The sequence below is a fragment of the Oxyura jamaicensis genome, chromosome 8 (genome assembly GCF_011077185.1).
Source record: "Oxyura jamaicensis isolate SHBP4307 breed ruddy duck chromosome 8, BPBGC_Ojam_1.0, whole genome shotgun sequence".
NCBI lineage: Eukaryota > Metazoa > Chordata > Aves > Anseriformes > Anatidae > Oxyura > Oxyura jamaicensis.
The window spans coordinates 12,117,644-12,137,490 of NC_048900.1; the positions used below are offsets into that span (position 1 = coordinate 12,117,644).

The following is a 19,847-nucleotide window of genomic DNA, read 5'->3' on the forward strand; positions in this document are numbered from 1 at the left end:
GCTAAGCAAGCCTCTATTTCCATCAGCTGCTTGAAGCCTGGAGGAGGTGCTGTGGCAGGTGAGGGTTCCTGAGGTCCATTCAAAGAGCAGCTGGTGCTGCTGAACCTACAGCTAGAGTATCCCAAACAACTCCAAGAAACGGGAACAAACTAAAATAGCTCAGGATCCTCTGTGCTGTTGATGGGGAGATGTGCTGTAACCAGCAACACAGGAGTCTGGGCTGCTGGCCAGCACCGTACCTTTTTGTGGGATGGTGAGGAGTGGTACCACTGTCGGAGGGCTGCTGGCTTGCCCGGTTCTGCTCCTGGGGTGTCAGCAGGCTTCTTCCCATGATCTTGCACTTTGTTCCTTGCTGCGGATGGATGGAAAGAGATTCTCTTGGCTCCAGCAGAGGTAAAACTGAAGCTTTGGTGTGTTCTCCATCTACTGCCCTGGTTCAGATCCAGCTCTACTTCATACTCAGTGCGTTAAGCTAACAGTGAGTGCTTAACAGGAAAAAAAAAAAAAGGGAACTCTCAGGCATGCAGCTCACAGCCCTCATGTTCTGCACTGCCTGAGACTCCCCCAGGCTGTCTGCCTGCTGTCCTGGAGCTCCCAAGCACTTCTGCCCCCCCCCCCTTTCTTGGTGCTACTCAGTTCATGGACAGAGACCCCTTGCTTTGGTCAGAGGGAAACATCTAATGGTATTTCTTCATGGAAAGTGATATACTTAATTTTGGGCGGGAATGCTTACTTCCTAAAGCAATTTGCCTTTGCTAGAGGAGACCTAGGTTAAAACTGAGATATCTGAACAACAGTTCAAATGGATGTTCAGCTTTTTTTTTCGTGAAAAACAGGGTGCACAGTGTCAAAGGGACTCCAAAGCCAGGTATTTCTGCCAGTTCTCCTTGCAGGCTGGCTGTGGGCAGAACAGAAAGAACTGCAGGTACTGAGCGAGCTTCCTCACTGCTGGAGGCTAGGGAGCTCTTGGGGGTGGGTATTAATGGGAACTGCAGGTGTGCTCAGGGAATAGGAAGGCCTTCCCAAGTGACTGGGTTCTTCACTTTTATGTGCCTCTTTACAAGTGGCAGGAAGTTTCACCCTTTGGGCTGTTAGGACCAGAGGTCATTTTGGGCTGACAGATTTGTGTTCAGTTAGCTCAGCTGTATGTTCTCCTTCCCTGCTCTCCTCTTTCCACCCCGGTTTTGTTTCCGCTGGGTCAGTTATGCAGCTGATGTTACTGAAATTGTCATTTTCACTTGAACATTACACAGAACTTACCATGCTCCTTTTCGAAAAAAGATCAGAATGAAAGCAGTAGAAATGAGGAAAGCTCAAAACTGATTCCATATCCCAGCTACTTTGATTTAAAAAGAAAAACAATGGTCCTGACCTGTGGCATAGGGGATGTGGGGATTTCCTATTTCACAAAAAGTGGCAGATGTTTGTGGAAGATGACCTCACTTTATACTTGTTAACTCTTCCCCTCGTGTCCTGTTGCCTGTTGGGAGGTGGAGGTTCCTGCAGTGTCTTCTGCGCAGATTTCTCTGCGGCCCGGTAAGGAACACACTGGGCAGCCTGCAGAATCCCCGGGCCAAACGTGGGGTTAGGTGAAGAGGATGCATCCAAATCACCGCTTGAAGCAAACGAATGTACAGACAATAAATGTAACCTCTGCAACTGGTGAAATAGTCCTGGGCTGTTACTATATTTAGAGTGCTTTGTGCTCCATAGGTCGTCTTCTGGGATGTCTCATCCGCCAAAATAAGTTCTTCATCAGACCTCAATTAGTCTTGAATCTGATCCATTAAGAGGCCATAATTATGGTAGCTGAGACATCTCTGTCAGATTTGTCCTCTAATCAAGCTAATTTTCTGATGATCTGGGGTCGTGTCTAAGCCAGCTTGGTGCAGTTCTCAAGGATGAAGATGTTTGCCTTGTGAGGGAATCCACTAAGTGGCGTCTCGTTTGGATAGCTAACTTGTCTGCCCGTATAGCAGTCTGCAGATCTGAAGGGTTTTTCTTTAAGGGCAGCTCCCTCAGATTTAGGGACTACAGCAGTCTGGCTGGGGTTGTGGCGTGCTGGCACAGCTGATGCTTCAGAAAATCTGCCTGACACAGCAGTTGGAATGGGATGGGACATCGACTGATGGTGCTCTACGTGTGCTGTGGCACTGGCTCAAGACTTAGCCTGGCGATAGACTTCATTTCGATGGTGCTCTGCAGTAAGGAGTAACTGATGCAACTGTTGCTTTATAATTTAAAAAGAAAAACAGTATTTTAGCCATGTACAGCTTTAGCATAATAGTCTTTTGATACTGAAACTTCATATGCTTTGTCTCGGTAACCTTTGCTTTTATATGTGACAAGATTTTGTCTTTGAGGTGATGAAGCACAAATTGGGTATTGTTAGTGCAGCTTCCTATGCCTGTACATAGCTTTGTTTTTAAAACCACAAATTAGTATGCTAGTGCACACTTAGTGACACTAATTACATTGCCTTAAAATAAAAGTCTGCTGTAAAAAGAGTCTCTCAGGCATGTGATACTAATATGAATTTCTGTATTGGTCCCAGGTGCCAAACAGTCTGCAGTGGTGGTCACGATGTTGGACTGTTACCTATATTTCAGTGTTTTGATTTCAATGTTTCTAAACGGAGGTTGGAAGTAGGCGAACAGGCTCCAAGGAATAGGTCTGGGGATTGTTAAAGCAACAATATCCCTGAGAGGCTGAGGAGTGGGAGCATGAAGTGGGAGACTTTGAGGAAACGTAAGCAAAGAACAAGCACTGCTGCTGTCACCCCACCTTTCTCCCACCAGTTTCCCCCCATTTAAAGAGAGCAATCTGTCCACATTGCCATTGAATATGGGGCCAAGGCAAGATGGCACACAGGACTGGAGACATAGAAATAGAAGCAGCCCAGTATTAGCTCAAAGTAGAATTGACAGGATTTGGTGTATTGGGTCAGAAATCACATATAGTCCCATGGGAGGGACCGAATTGTATGCTCTGTGGAAATGGCACCTTCTGCTGCTCCCGGTCTTGTTACCAAGTCAGGATTTATGACTAGTAGTGGTTGTGGTGTGTGCGTGTAGCAGAAATGGTGTTCAGGGATTACCACTGTCAGGTTCTCTCTGCCACCACCATTGTGCAGTGCAGCAGCACGGATCGGGTGACGGTGGTAGGACAAAGCAAACCTTCGTCTGTGCCAAGTGAGTCTTCTGGCAAGTGCGTTCTAGTTCTAGTATGAAGTGGTTCAACACCAGTTGTGCTGTCACCTCGTTTGTAAACACTATGGCTTGGTCAGCCTTGCTTATCCCCTCGCTCACCTTCTGTGAGCCAAAGCCAAGAGTTCAGCCTTTCCGGTGCCTCCCTTGTAAGGCAGCTGCTCCGTTCCTTTAATTATTCTGATTGCCCATCTGTATGTGTTCTCCAGCTCCAGTGTGTCCTCTGGGCATGTGGCAAACGACTGTGTGCACCATCGGGATGCGAATGCAGCAAGGCTTAAACTGTGGTAAAAAGGGGAAATGCTCATTCTTCACTGGTTCCCCACAGGTCTGCCCTCAATGCCAAGCCGAGCTTCCAGACGTGTTTCAGAAGCAATTTATTTCCTAATTCCATTTGTTAGCTACAAGTGCTCTCCAAGGTCATCGGTTTTAGAATTAAAATGAAGTTGATTTATAATCTCAGATTGAGAATAAGGAAAAGCATCAGAGAAACTAGAACTCCTGAGAGTGCCTTAGCTTTCCATATGAGGCTGGTCACTTGACTTCGTAGGAAAAATAAAGCGTTGGCTCGGGAACTGGAGATGTCTCCTGTTTTCCCTAAAACAGGACAATTGGTTCCTTTCAATTTGATCTCTACAAGTAAATTCCGTGGTGCACTGATAAATCTCTTTTGAAAAGCTCAGCAGTTCTTGTGTCCCCAAAAGATTCCTTATAAAAATTCAGATAATTGTTTGTCAGAAACGGAGCTTAAAAGTGTTGGCTTTAAAAACGGGAGGAGGAAAAACCAATTGTTAATTGCTTCTAATGTGCACAGATTTGAGGAGCAGGGGTCACTGCTAGCCTGAAAGGGAACTTCAGTGGATGGTCAAATGCTTGAAGTATGGCTTAACCCCCAGTGCTTCCTTAAATATTGGAAATAATAGGAAATACTGCAGCAGTTTCTTAGTTTTCTTAGTTTTTTTGTTCTTTGTGCCTTCCTTCTAATAGTTTTTGAAGCTTTTTTTTTAAGTATCCCCATAGCTCATTAAAAAAAAATCAAACTATGGGATTTTCCTTCTTGGGAAGGACAAATGAAAAAAATGATTTAAGTTCGTTAAACGTTGCAGACATTGACTAAATTGTGACAGTGACGTGCCCTGTCTTGTCTTTAACCTGTGGCCCGTGCTTTGCTGCCCTGCTCTGGCATCTCCTGCTTCCTTCCTTTTCTGTGTCAGGCAGTTGTACTTTTTTCTCAGGGTAAGCCCGTTCATGAGCTGCAGGAAGCAGCCACGTTCTTGGCCAGTTTGGGTGTTTCTGGTAATGAGCTGTCCTAGCCCTCAGTGCTGAGGACATCCTCCAGTCTCTAGAGGTGGTTGCTTCAGGCTAGGGTTGAGGTGGGGTTATAGTCCACCTGCTCTCTTGTATGCTTTGACTATATAAATGTGTCACCTGAAACCAGGTTTCAAGAGTTATCCCCGTTGTCTTTTGGCAATAAATAAAACCAAGTTCTCCTCTGAAATTTTGTACAGATAAACCTGCGTGTAAACCAGCGTTCATATTAAAACAAAAAGACTTCAGACAGTAAGTGACAGGAATTCCATTGGGCTAGTTAAATGCAAATGAGCCATGCTTAATACTAAACACGTTTGGAAGACTTGTAGGAAAAAGCATGGAAATAACTGTTACTGTGCGAGTGGGCTGTTTGTCCTAATCCTGATTAGTCCAGGGGGAAGCAGAGCTTTGCAGATATTAGGAATGGTTTTGTATGGTAAATAATCCGCTCCATTAGTTGTTTAAATTGTTCCTATTTCTCTTTGTAAACCACTTCCTAAAGGCTGACTGGCAGAGAAGTAGAAATGTTTTGTATGAGCACTGTGTGCCATGCATCATTTATGGAGGGCAGGGTGCAGTGCTGTTAGGTTGCTGTGCTGGGTTTGCCTGCCTTTCTCACGGCCCACGAACATCTGAGCAGGTGGTGGTTTATTTGTGCATCAGTTTTCTCCCTGCAGTGTCTTTGATACTGTTTGAAGGTCGTAGGTCTGCCAATCCGTTTCACTGGATGACTCTTTTTATTAATTTTTTAATGGTATGCTAACTTTACTGACATATTGAAATACTCGTTTGTTATGTCTACAGTATGTCTTTAGCATTAATTCAAATTTCTTATTTAGAGAAGCAAGCCTACCCCAGCTGAGACAGTGTTCTGTTCTAATAATTTGGCTTTTTGCAAGACATAGTAATATATTATTTTTCTTCAGCAGCAGAAGGCTGAAGGTATAAATTGAATCCAAGTAGATGAATCGCTGCCATCAGTTTAGTGGTGCTCTACCTGAATCTACGGGGCAGCAAACAGGAGCCGAGACAGCAGTTCAATTAAGATCGTGGTACAAGTAAATCCATTCTTCTGCTATATGGGCTTTCGATTATAAAATTCTTCCACAGAGCAGAGTGAGCTGGCAAGACAAGACAGGCCTGAAAGGTGCTTTTGTCCTGCCTGTATAAAAAGTGATGGGACTGACAGAGATCTGGGGAGGGGTGAAAGCAACTTGCTGCTTTACTGCTTGCTTTGCCTTTCCCATTTTATATAAATAGATGCATTCTTGCCTACTTTAATCCCCAGCCATAAACATGTTCATTTTCTTTACCTCTTTCTGGGCTTCTGATTTGGCAGCCTTGGCCTGCCTAGATCACTTCTCCAGCAAACCCAGTCATGGTGGGACTGTCTCCTGCTGCTGCTCTGGTGAATTTTAGGCTCCTACGTTGAAAGGCCAGATTGCAGGCTGCTTCACTGAATTATTTTATATCATCAGACTGCATATCAACAGTCCTCCTTCTCTGTGGTTTAAAAATAACTTGATAACTTGATCCTTTACAGGGAGTTGAAAACTCTGGCATTTGAATTTATCTTCCCTCGAAAGCATTGCAGTGCCTTCAGCTTCTCAGCTATTGTGAGGGGTAGTAAAACGTGATCTGTTGTAGCTGTGAGGACAACCTAAAGGCCCCTCTCTTTTAACTGGTTTGTTGCTTTCTGACTGTAGGAAGTTACCTTAAGTACCTCAACTCAGGATTTACAAGCTGTATGAACACGAAATCTGATCAGCCAAAGCTAGGTGTTCTCTGCTGCCATCCAGAGTTTCCTGTCCGGTGCACAAATGCCATGGCTTCTTGAAAAAATTGTGATAGGGGCCGGTGAGATTGAATTTTTAATTGCTGAGTGGATAAGACCCAAAAGAGACCTATGGAAGCAGTAGAAGATTGCTTAGTCAAGAGACTTGGAGATCTGGCAGCCCATCATAGCAGCCTGGGGACTGAGGGCAAATGCTACACCCACCCACTTTCTAGGACTAGCACCAAATTTTTGATAGGTGCCTGCAGGCATCCTTCCTGCTGAACCTCAGGCTACATGAGCCACAGGCAGGCTCCTTCAGAATAAGGAGCTACTTCTAGAAAGCAGGTTTACTTCTCCGGCTACTGGATGTTTAATGGATTTCTCTTGAGCCCTTGCAAGCTGTGGAAGTAGCAATGATGCGAGCTCTATAACCTCCTGCCTGCCTGCCTTTCAGATGTGTGTCATGTACAACCTCAGGCTTTTCTCATTTGCAGCTTAACTTTGTTATAAGGTGACTGCTTTTACTTGCAACTTCATTGATACCTATTACAAACTTGCCCTGCAGTTCAAGAAAGTAAGTGCCTCTGTTTCCAAGAGCAACCCTAAGTGGAAGTCATGGTGTGCGTGTGTTTTACAGTATCGATGATATGCATTTTAGCCCTTTGTTGTTGCTTAGGGAATTTAGAGGGCTTTTTCTACAAGTACTGATTTACTCTGCGTTGACACTTACAGTTCACTAAGCTGCTGTATACAAGAGCTAAGGGATGGAGCAATGCAACCAAAAGAAATTAATTGGCAGTTATCCCATAGCATCTTGTTTTCAAAGACCATACAGCTGAATTTTAAGCATGTTTCCAGGGTGAGCTGTCAGCTTTGATGTTCAGGTGCTGTATAATGTAGCTGGTGTAGTTGAACTGTAAAAACTTCTGGAGCACCTGAACAAAAGTTAATTTTGTAAATCAAAATGTACGTGCACTTGGAGGGGGTTAGAAGATGGCGCCTGAGAGCAAAAACACTGACGTGTTTGCCAGACCTTTCCAAGGTGCTCTGAATGGGGTCTTTGCTAACTGCACTCTTCAGAAGGATCGTGATCATCGGCTCTGCCAAACAGAGGGTTCAGGTGGTAAAATACCCTGCTGGTAAGTGCGTGTCTTGTGTGGTGTGGTTCTCAATCTGTGCTTTTTTTTCCTAGTATTGAGTTTGACCGGGACTGTGACTACTTTGCCATCGCTGGGGTAACAAAGAAGATTAAAGTCTATGAGTATGGTACAGTCATTCAGGATGCAGTGGATATTCACTACCCTGAGAATGAAATGACCTGTAATTCCAAAATCAGGTAAGCATTGACTTTACATTTACACTTGAGTTGCCTTCTCTATTTTTTTTCTAGCCTTTTGGCAGTGAACAGGAGGGTGGAAAGCAGGAGCTGATAGAAGAGCTTGCTTTGAGTTCTGAATGGGACAAGGTGGCACAAAGGATTGTTACTTGGGTATGTCAGGCTCATCCAAGGGAACAGCAGGCCCAGGTGATCAGGCAGTAAAAGGGGCATATGGCAGTGAACTGTCTTCATGTTCCATGTAAATGGTGTTGGATACCCACTTGGTTAAAAGCAGAGTAAAACTGGAGTAGTGGATCTGCTACAGGTAATAACTGAGCTGATCTGAAGATAACTTTTGTCCCTGGCTCTTTACAAGAGCCATGAGTTGTTTCATGCTCTGTTCTCTTCATTGACTGAATCCTTTCTGTTGTGCCAAGAAGCTGCTAGTCCTCAAGAAACGTGCCTCGTGCACCTTCTGCTTATGAATTTATATCATCTTGAAGTACTGTTTGAGCCTTATCATACTGAGCTTTTGGGAAAAGACCTTGCTTGATTTTTGGCTTTGTGCTTCTGTTGTTACTGTCAGCCAGTTTTCTAATCTTTTTTAGATGACTTAAAGAAATTCTAGACCGCCTCAGAACTTCCATTGAAAGAATCCAACTAACATAACTTAAAAAAAAACTAATTTGAGAATTCAATTAAAGTTCAAAGTTAAATAATGTAGACAATCAAACTAATTTGGTGCTATAAGAGAAGTCTTCAGCACTCCTGAACTCATTTGTTTTTACTCAGTACTCCACATTTTTAAAACAGTAAAGCATCTGCAAAGGTGTAGGCAACAGATTTATGTAAGTCCAGCTTCTACTAAAATGGTGTACAACAAGAAAAATAATGCTTGCAAGTGTGCTTTATAGCATAAAAGAATAGTTTTGTACTTGATGCGTTCCGTAAGACAGATCAGTCACGCTTGTGTTGGTTATGTTGATGATTGTGTATGTGTATATTTTATGGAGGAAAAGATGTAGATGCAACTACCTAGGGACTAGCTTTCCAGGTTCCTCGTTTTGAGTGAAGGTGTTCATTATGGACTAGGCAGCATACAAATGTAATAGGCTCTCTCCCTGTGCACTTGCATGTTTGCATACCGTTTGTTTATTTAAATGCACTCTTTTGCTTAGAATGAGCCTTTTCTAATCAACTGCTGGATTTCTTCATTCTTACCTTCTATCTTTTCACAACGTTGCTATTTATGCCAGTCTTCTTGAACTGTCTTTTCCCACTCTGATTTATTGCCTGTAAGGAGATCGACATAAGCAGTATGAGAGGAACTTGTATTGATAAGCCATACTGCTGATGGAGATTGTTTTGCTGGACTTGTGAAATGCTCCACTTTTTTTGAGCAAATGCAGTCAGAGTTCATGCTGCTCAGCTTCATTCTTCTGAAGAGAAGAGCAGAATAATAGAACAGTCTAGCAGTCGATTAATACCTCATGCCTTAATTAGAAAGGGAAAATAATGTGAACTCCGTGTTTCCATCCAAGTCTACTTCTGAACTTGCTGCTTTGCATTTGATAGGAATCTGCCCCGACAGCCCTGCCAGGCGTTAGGTAATTGTTCTGCCTTCCCCGGCAGCTGCTGGTGCACAGAGTTGCATCACCACATCCAGTGATGTTCCTCTTGTCAGCTTCGCGCTCCAGACAAGACACTGCTTGCGTTCAACACTTCTTCTTTCTCAAATTTCATGCATATATATATATATATATATATATATATATATATGTATATATATATGATGATGCTAAATGTATTGTCCTCTGACAGTCTGCCTCAGCGGAGGTGGACAAGGTCCTGTTCGTTTCCTTGCTCTAGTTTCTCTCATTCCTCCCAGGAAATGCTTTTCTCCCATTGGCACCTTCGCATTCTATCAACCTTCCTTCTGCATGTGGGTGCTTCTGGTTTTGACAAATAAAGTGAGGCTGTCACTCAAATGCATCCTTGCTATATCCATTAGCTGTGCTGCCAGTCACTGGTCCTGTGGCTCGCTGTCACGGCGTAAAACAGTATAATAATTTGCTATTCTGAGGTGGCGTAGCTTGAGGGAAAAGTTATATAGGAAGACAGTAATTGTGTTAGGGAATATTGCAGTATGCTGAAAATGTGCCTGGCTTGTAGTAAAAACTAAACAAGTGGAGCCTGCTTGTAAAAAAGCCTTGGCTTAAAGCTGTTTGATCTTAATTTGGGTGGAGGTACAGGATCTTAGAAAGGCTTATTCTGACTACTTGCTAATGTCCTTCCTGATGCCAGGGACAGGTGTATTTTTGCAGTGGTACATGGGTGGTACATCTCTTGCCCACTGTCTCTTGGGGGTTCTGCTAAAGATCTTGGGTGGATTTTTGGGGCCCCAGCATGCTGCCATTTAAAAACCCATTTGTCATAGGATTGCCTTGTGGAAAGCTGCGTGTCTCGGCTGTTTTTAGGAGGCCATTTAAAAAAAAATAAAATGAGCTTGCTCAAGACAGTGTTAGCCACTAGTGTGGTGCTTTATAGACAGCTGAGGATGCTCAGCCTGTCCCAGGCACGTCCTGCTCCAGTGGGACCAAGCTGAGGCAGAGACGTGGGGACAGTGCACATTGGGACCTGGTGACCAGCTCTATCATGGCTGGCACATGACACCGGCACGGCTTGTAGGGTCCCTTCCCCTCTCCACAGGTGGCTTTGCTTTCCCAACAGGTGTCAGGGGATGCTCGCCCTGCGTGGATCCCAGGTAACCTCGTTCCAGGCGGTGATGCTGGAGCACGAAGCGCTAGCGCTTATGTCGGTGACTCTGTTTTCAGAGGAGCAGTGGTGCTGACAGGCGTCCATGAGAGCACTGGAGGGCTGGGAGTGAGCCTGCTGTCCTGGCGCTGCTGCAGGGAAGTCCTTGCCCGGCCACCGCTGGCACCAGCCCAGCATGGAGCCTGCTGCAAGCTCTGGTTTTGCACAGGCGGTGCTGGGCTGCAGGCTTGCCTGGAGCTGTATCCGAGCCTTTCTTCCTCTTTTCCAGCCCCCTCTTTACACCCACCAGCTTCTTAAATATCTTCCTTTTTCATCATCTGCTGAGCTTTCTGATCCTTATTTTTAAGAATGGGGAGGAAGTTGGTGTGTCAGTGTTCTGGTAAATGCGCGCAGCGTCCCCCGGGGATGACAGAGGCAGAAGCTTCCAGGAAAAACACAAGCTGACACACAAATCCTCATAAAAATCCCATTTACAGATTCATAGCTTCAGCGCAAGAAGCAAATCCTGGCATTGTGTAGGAGCTATAAACAGCACCCTGTGAGCTAATTGTGATTTGCAGCGTCCCTGGCTGTGGCAGGCGATAATCTGCAGCTCCCCCCAGAGCAGGGGGTGGTAGGAGAAAAGAGGGACAGGGTGAACAGCGAGCGGCTGCTCTCCTGGGATTTATTCAAGAAGCAAAATTGTTGCTTTGCCATAGGCTGCAGGAGGGGGAAAAAACAGGAAAGCTAGCGTTTGGGTAAAAGAAATAAGCTTTAGGCCTTGTTAATCTACAATAGGTGATGCGCAAGTGCGGTTAGGTAAACATGCCTTTGAAATACGTGTTTAATATTCTGCATGCTCACTGCTGTGTGTGTTTGCAGCACCTGTACTTCAGTGATAGATGGTACCACAAACCTCCCAAATCAGCTGCATCTGTTTAGTCGACTGCAGTAAGAGCAAAGCATCAGAAGGTCTCTTTTTTAGCAGGCTGCTAGTATTTTATTGTTCTCGGTTTTTGGTGTCAGTAAATCAAATGTGTGATTGCTCTAGCCTAATAGCAGTTCATGGGCACGTTGCTGACAGTTTTTAAAATGTCACTCGCTTCCCAACATTAAGTTTTAAATTAGTCAAAAACGCAGCATGGCGCTTTTCAGCTTGGTCCGCTGCTTGGAGAGGTATGAACTCCTTTACGCTGAAAAACTTGACAAATAGTTGTTGGATGTCTGAATTTCCACTGCAGAAAACATGTAACACTAAACAGGCTATAAAAAATATGCTCTCAACTTCTATTAATTCCAGTTTCCAGAGATGCTGCCTCATTTTGGAGTAAAATGAAGCAGTCTTTCTGTAGAACTATTTCTCTTAACCCTGCAAAAGACTTTCTTTGGATTGATTGGGGGGGGGAGTCTTCAAACACTTGTGATGGTGTAATTCTGTACGTCTCTGAAGTATTTGGTTAGCATTGCTACATGGGTGGTCCTTGCCAGTAATGGATCATTCCCTTGAAAGCAGTTCTCTTGTAAAATGACCGGGCGTCAGTTGACTCGTGGTAATAGACTGGATCCCAAGCGTTTGGCGCTCAGAAGCAGGTCAGATCACAGCAGTTCGTGTCTTATTAAAAGCTTTAACTTTGTTTAGGTCACTTGCCAGAGGGGCTGTTGACACCTGGTAACTTGATCCTGGATTTGAGACCCTTCAGCCTTTAAAAGCGCTGGTTCATGGAAGGAACAGCAGCACAACTGAGCCAGCCCCCTCGTGTCACTGACTGAGATGAACAGAAATCTGCTGGGGGTCAGGATTTCCGTGTGTCCAGATCCGATGATGAGGTTAGGAGAATGAAAGCTAACCACCCACTGCTGAAACAGGGAGACCTGCTTGTAGCGTTTCTCCCAGCTAATTTCCTAGGAAAGAAAGCTGTCAGAAATAAGAGCAAGGTAGATGGCTGGGGTGTAGCTGTTGCACTCTTTCTGGATTAAAGAACAAAGCAAAAACTGAAAAGGATGGTTACTAGTGTTTAAAATAAAAGCTGACCTTGCACAACCCCTTTTTATTATGCAACAACCCCTTTTTATTATGCATTATCTCAACCTTAGGTAACTATCCCTTGTATCATACCTCACAGCATCCATATTTCATTTTCTTTAACCCTGCGTGTAGCTGCAGGCCATCCAAAGGCTGTCTGCAAAAGGTTGTTTTTACGTGCTCTGGGGTTTTGGTGCTTAACTCCTGAGGACTGAGGAAGCTGCACTTTTGGTCCATCTCCCTTCACTTTTGCCTGTCTCCATCTTGCTCACCTGTACACTTCTGAGTCTTACCCAATTTGTTACCCGTGATAACATCTTACTAGAACCCAAAAAGATAAAGGCTTTGCAAGTTTCACTAAAATCCCCTGTGTTGGGCATGAAAGAGAGATCTGTGCCCTCAGAGAAGGGAGCACTGCAGTACCACCCAGCCCCCTGTACATCCCAGAGGAGCCCCATTAAAGAGACACTGCAAGGTCCCAGCCTCAGGACAGCTGGTTTTTTATTCAGCTCTGTACCATCACAGATGCCAGAGAATACAACCACGGGGCAGTCAGGGTAGGTGTGTGCAGAACAGCTTGTTCTTTATTTGAATAGGGTGAATGATCAGGTAAAAAGTGTCCCTTACCTGGAGAGGGAGCCCCCCTCTGCCTGATCCAACTCTGAATTGTGCTCTACAAAAAGTTACTTTTGAGGCTTTAACTTAGAAAGAAGCTCAAGTACTGCAGTGTCAGGGAGAACATTTCTAATTTCAGACTTTGCAGAGAGTCAGGTGCTGAGGGGAGAATTAAAGCAGAGAGGTGGAACAGGATTGGTTTTGTCTTATTATGATCCTTTAATCATATTCCTTAAAAATGAAAGATTTATGGTGTGTGTGACTTAAAAGGTGTTAATTGAACCACTTAGTCGCTGCAAATCCCCAAACATTTTTCACCTGTCAGTTCCCTTTTTCCCTGTCTCACTCTACCTACAAATGCTTTCCAAGTGAGCGTTAACCCCTTGTTAACACCACCAGGCTTAAGTGGTGCAGAACACACAGCTTGGTCTTTGCTGCGCTAAATCTAATAAGTGTGCTTTTGGGCACAGAAAGCCTTCATTTTTCTCCATCAGTATCGATTGATCTGATAACGTACTACTTCTCCCTATAAACCCGACATTACTTACATCCTTAGATCTGGCACGTCTCAAACAGCACTGTTACACTGTAGGGTTTTTTTTTACATGCTTAGTAAATCTGAATTTTCATCATTAGGGCTGACTTTTTTTTTTTTTGCAAGATCCAGTGATACTATTACCCTGTGCGTAGGTTATTTTTCATTTCCTAGCTGTCTTTGGAGGTCAGATGGGGCTCTCGTGCTCCCCTAGCACAGATCCTCTAACCAGCCAGGCCCCAGCACATCTGCCCTTCTCCCCGCCTGCTGGTGCTGCCTGCCTGACGTGCTCTCACTGCTCTCTGGATAGAGGAGTGCATTCTCTGGGGTTTGGCCCTGTGCTGTTGTCTTTCTGCTCATCTATGGCTGACCTTAGGTATTTCTTTCTTCAGCCGTCTCCTTGAGGCCCTGGCTCGAGTGGAGGTGAGGCGGCAGGGGAAGTTTTAAGCAGATAAATGTCTGGTGCATTGTCTACCCCCTGCTATTACTTGGAGGCTGCTCCCAGCCCAGGGCCTTGTGCTGTAGCTGTAGGGCTCTGAACCACTTCTTCCACCAGTGGTCAGCCGTCCCACCTGGGACAGAGGCTGCAAATGTCAGATGTGGTTATCTGCTATCTCTGGACTGCTGCAGCCTTCGTCTCCTAGTCCTGGCGAGCAGTGCATGCCAGCTGCACCTGTCCTCAGGGAGCCCTTGGGCCTCTGAGCGAGGCTTCCAGTAAATCACAGGCTCACGACCTGCTTTTCTGTGGGCACCTAAAGGGAGTAGCATCAACCTAATGATAGGTTCCTAGTGATAACTCTGGGGACAACCCTTGAACTTGCAAGGTGAGGTGACACTAATACTTTCTAATTAATGACTTATTCTGGAAGATGTGAAACCAGGAAAAGCTCTGCCTGAACTGTATCACCTCAGCTCTCTTCAGCTGGTGGTACAAGGTAAAGATTTGTATTGGGTAAGTAAAACTTCAAAACTTTTGAAAGGGAAGCTTTAAAAACAATAGAGGCTGTTAGGAGAAAGTGTGCAAGTATGTGAGCTATAGGGAGGTGTGGACACAGGGAGAAGTGTGGCCCTTTCCATGAAGGAAGCTCCCAGGAATGCACTGGGGAAGGAAGGTCCTGAAAGCATTTTCCAAGCATCACGCAGTGGTGTGAGAGACTTGTGGAAAAATGGGACTGTCGGATGACTTGGTCTTGTGTTTTAAGTTGGAGTAACTTTTACAGACGGAGCATGTCAGAGCTGGAAGTCTTTTGGATTACTTGGTGAAGTTTCCTGTTGATACAAGCACCAACAGCCTGTTATTTTTTTCACATCTCTCTTCAAATATCTCTTCAAATTTCTCTTAGAAACCAGCTGGGTTTCTTGCCTCCCATTACTCGTCTGCTCCAGAACATCAAAGAAACTTGTTTGTGCCACAGCAATGTAGCGATCAGCTGTGACTGCGGTTGGTATTTGTGGCCCCCCTGTAGTTATAAAGTTAGATTCATGCCCCGGTAAGCTAGAGCATGGTCAGGAAGAGGACACCAGAGCTGCTTGTAGTTACTCAGCTAATCAAAGAACAATAGTGCTTGTATTTTTAAACTGCCTTAACAAAGGAAAAGGATTTTCCCCTCTGCAAGTGCCTGATTCCTAAGGAAAAACAGGATGCAAGTGTTCAGTGGGATCAAGAATTTGCCAAGGTGAAAATGCTCCTTAGCGATTCCATGTATCTACATTGGACTTCAAAGCGTGGCTGCGTTAATCGAAGGATTACTAAAAAGTGACAGGAACGTGGACTTCTAGCTTTATTGTTGGTTAAAACTTGCCCCTAAGGCTGCCATAATCTAGTTAACTGTGTCAGAGCTGTTTGATGACCTGCGTGAATTGGCTCTGTCAGTTCAGTTTCTGCTACATGCATCACAGTTGATACCAACTGGCGAGCTTTTGTGCCAGATGGTCCAAAAATTGGTGAACAAGTATTACAAATTTGCTTACCTCTGTCACATTTTCAGGAGGCAGAGTGGAGGCATAGTGCCAGAACAGTATGAATGTGACTTGGCAGTATTGTTGTGCTTGTTTTGTCTGCTAGCAGTTAGAGTTTGTCAGTGGAATTGTCGCTTAGTTTTACATAGCCACTTAATTCAGTTTAAAATATAAGCCACGCAATATCCTTCCTGGTAAGAAACATCTCCTAAACTGCTGTTTCTTTCTGGATTGGAAGGGGGCTTCCCCCCCGTGTGCAGATAGCTGGAAGTACTTTGTCAGAAGTCACGGGCTTCTGCTGAGCATGTAGGTATGTGTCTGCCGTTGGGTGTGTTGTAGGGAGAGGGGTTGGTTTGTCCTCCATGCAGCTGTATGTTTTGCATATATAGCTTCTGTTAGGCAGGTAGGTATCTTTGTGGTAATAATAAAAGTAGTAGCTCTTGGCAGGAGACTAAGTCATCAAACCCTGAGCTGTGAGAGTTTTTGTGGAATTCAAGCAGCAGAACAATAGCAGTGTTAGAGATGGATATATCTCAACAAAAATAAGCAAAACCAAACAAATCCTAATACTTCCTATTGGAGCAAGTGACATCACTCAAGCAAGTAAAGCTTTTAGCTCGCGGTGGAAGGTTTGCTATGTTTCCAGTGGGTTTTGGTTTTGGCACTTCTCAAATGTGAGAGGTGAGGTGAGTTGACTGACCAGATCATAGAATCATCTAGGTTGAAAAAGACCTTCAAGATCATCCCTTCTTGTATGTTGTGCAGAGACTGACGTATTGCAAGCATGATTTTTGTGTTGTAAGATATGACTTAAGGTAAGACTGATTGTGTCTCTTTTTTTAGCTGTATCAGCTGGAGTAGTTACCACAAGAACCTGCTAGCCAGCAGCGACTATGAAGGCACCGTCATCCTGTGGGATGGGTTCACAGGACAAAGATCCAAGGTCTACCAGGTAATGTACAGTCAGTGAGCAACACTTTTCCATGCTATGGACCATGTCATGGGAGCAGCTTTTTGTTCAGCAGTAAGCTTATAAGCTTCACAAGGCAAAATAGATTATGCTTCTGTTTGGCAAATGGCTCATCCATACAGCTTTATGGAGCTGTAGTCCTATGAGGGAGTCACCTATATCTTGTTACAGGCATGAGGCAGCTGATGTTCTCTTGCTGCTGCTCCTAAGTAGGGAATCTGTACAGGGAGAAATGAGTTTCTTGAACTTCTGTCTTGCCTTTATTTAGGAACTTCTCTTTTTCTCTCTCCATACCTGTTCCATGTCTGTCTTTGTCAAAAGCCTTTTGTAAAATCCTGCAGTGATTTGCTGTTGCAGGTGATTGTAAAGCAGAAGAGCAAGATGCAGGTGTAACTGGTAAGTCTGGCAGAAGGGACCAGTAGGCAGAAGGCTTCCTGCTACAGTTCTGCGCTCAGCGGAGCAGTGTGTGCACACAAGTGGGCTGAGCTCAGCAGTGAGACCTGTTTAATGAGAACTTTCAGGCATTTTGTCTTTTCATGTGGTTTGAACCCTGTGTTTCTGTTTAATGGCTTCTGAGAGCCTTGTGATCAGACCAAGGAGGCTGCTGGAAGAAAAGATAGCCCATGCAGGGAGAGGTTGGAAGTGCTGCTGCAGGGTCTTGTGTAGGTAGAATACTGCAATGAAACTGGTCGGCGGTAATGAACTGCAGGCTAGCCTTCAGTTCTCCTTTCTTGACAGTTCAATTAAGTTTCAGTTCCTATTTAAGGCTTTGTTTACTTTTTCATTGTGTTTTAGCCATTTCTAATGCTTGTTTTCATTAATCGTCTGCATATCTCAATTAAAAACAAATTATACTGGACAAAATCTTGTCTGTTTTCCTCACAAATGCGTTTTGCATTTCTTTAAGACTGAATAATGAGCCTAGATAGGACCAGCTGTTGCTTGTGTTAAAACAAACTAATTTTGCTTCCTATCAGATCACTGGAATTTTTTGTGTTTGGATTTACATAGTTAAAGGCACACACAGTGACATCTGCTTCCCGTGCATTAGAAATCCTGTAGTGACTTTGTCCTGGCGAGCTTTTCGTGTTATTGTCTTGCTGCCCTGTACTAAGGCTTATTCAATGCAGTTGGTTTGCTTCCACGTGGGATATGCCAGCATAGCAAATCCAGCTCTTCTGTGTTTTGGGGAGGAGTAGGCTTGTAAGTATGTGTTTGGAAAAACAGGATTAGACACCAGAAGTTTTGTTTCCTAATTGAATAGGAAGGTGAGGATTTCCAGGACTTCCAGAGAAGAGGTGTTTGAAATGGCTTATGAACAGACATCTTAATGGTTACAGGGAGATATGCTGTGCTCTACTAGAATAATTAGCAGCACGCAGTGGAACAGCAGCTAAACTGTGCTGGGAAAATGGATCTTCAACATATATTTCCTGAACTCATTATTGCTTCAAGTTTTAAAAATAAAACTGAACAAAAATAAAGATTGGTTTTAGCTTTCAAAATTGCTGTGCTACTGTTGTCTTCTTTCATGGCATGTCTAGCATGCTATACAAGCATTGGTCTGTCTGGGAGAAAAGGTTTTTCTTGAGAAACTGCTAAATATGCTAAAGTTTTCTGGCCAGGAATCTCCTGACGATTTATACCAAACAGCGTGCATTTTTCTTTTACTATTTTATCAGACTACAACTCACTACCTTGCAATATTTTTTTTCTCTAAACAGGAACATGAGAAAAGGTGCTGGAGTGTTGACTTTAACTTGATGGACCCAAAACTATTGGCTTCAGGCTCTGATGATGCAAAAGGTATTTTTTTCCCATCTCTGTGCAGAAGGCTTATGCTTTGTGTATTCCCTTAGAGGAATAAAAATGTGCTATTTCAAGTAGCTGATTCCTCAGCTGCCTTCATTATTGTAGTTGATGTGGTAATGTGTCAAGATATTTCCAAACTGACCAGAACTTAAAGAGAGGCTTTGTTTGGGTTAAGACTTCTTGGTGTGATGTTGACAATTTTCAGGTAGCATGCTCTCTAGCATTTTCCAAATCACTGAACAAAGCAAAATGTGTTTTAACATTAGTTAAGCTTGTTGAGTTAAAGCCCTGGGGCCTTTCAAAAGAGCAGCATGTATTTGTATTTCAAAAATTCAGTTTTCAGTGAAAAAGCAGAGGTTAAACAGCAGAAGTCGTATTTTTTACCTGTAGTTATCAGTGTCAAAGCTTGTGCACGATAGGAAGCCTCTTGCTTTCACGATGCGTGGGGTATTTCTCAGAGTTTAATGGAGCTGGGCTGTGGACTGAATGGGAGTGCTGGGACCAGCTCTCAACTTCTGTGCTCCAGGGCCCATTGGTCAAAGGGCTTTTGGAGACCCTTTAAGTCAGCCCTTTCCCAACATACTGGTAGGAAAATCTTCCTAAGAAGCTGTAGGAAACTAATGAAGAAGACAGCACTGAAGAATATGTAATGTTCTTCATCCCTAATGAACAAGATTTCATCTGTAATGTGTTTACAAGATCAAATTTACTTACTGAGCAGCAAGAGCTATAGAACCCCTTTCATAGTCCCTTGGGGATGAGCTCTCCTAGATGGGCTAATACAGCTCTGGACATAGCTGTTCATGGTCTGCTTTGAAATGAAAAATTTTATATAACCATTAAACCTTGAAAACCTTTCCTGTGCAGAATGCTTTTAAATTCTGTTTCAAAAGAAAACTGCATTAGTATTCTTCAAATACATTTGACGTTCTTCATGTCATTGGTAATTTCATTTACAATGTTGCTTTAATGATTGTTTTATATTTAAGGTGCTTTTTAGATGTTTTTGATACACTTGCTTCCTTCTGGTTGAAGTGGAGAGTTTTCTCTGTGCTTAAATGCAGTGAGTGAACATTCACCTTGTAAATTATCAGCCTTTCCATCACTTTGCTCCCCCCTCATGCTGTGCATTTGAAAAAAGCTTATCTTCCAGGTAGACACACACTTATTAGCATGTTAACAAGTTGTCCCTCAAAGCCAGCTGCAAGCAGAGCTCTTGTCTCTAGTTTAACAGTTCACTTTTTCAGTAATAGTCTATAAAAGTGTAGCATTTCGTTAGAAATGACTGTACTAATGTTTGCAAATTGACATAACTCACTTTTCAATCCATGAAGGTCTTTTGAAGGTACACTGGGGTTTTGGTGAGTAGAATTGGCCTAGAACACTTTATCCTTTGTTTCTACCACGGTTTGTCTGTGATTTGCGTACATAATGACACTGGAGACGAATGGAGTTCTGTGAGTGTTTGAAATAAGCGCAGCTTTTCTGTCTTTGAGGTACAGAGCAATAGCAGTAAACACCCAAATCAAGCTGACTCTGGGGTCCAACCTCCATCTCAGTCATCATA

The 19,847-nt window shown here is 43.8% G+C and overlaps 1 protein-coding gene across 1 annotated transcript in view; it reads left to right on the forward strand.

The window, feature by feature from the left end:
• Positions 1-19,847, forward strand: part of COP1 (COP1 E3 ubiquitin ligase) — a gene marked incomplete at its 5' end in the record, with an annotated part of 125,922 nt that overhangs the window by 46,181 nt on the left and 59,894 nt on the right. The window contains 3 exons of the mRNA XM_035333377.1: positions 7,487-7,630; positions 16,342-16,450; positions 18,193-18,274. Coding sequence (XP_035189268.1) covers positions 7,487-7,630; positions 16,342-16,450; positions 18,193-18,274 — 335 coding nt within the window. The remainder of the gene's footprint in view (positions 1-7,486; positions 7,631-16,341; positions 16,451-18,192; positions 18,275-19,847) is intronic.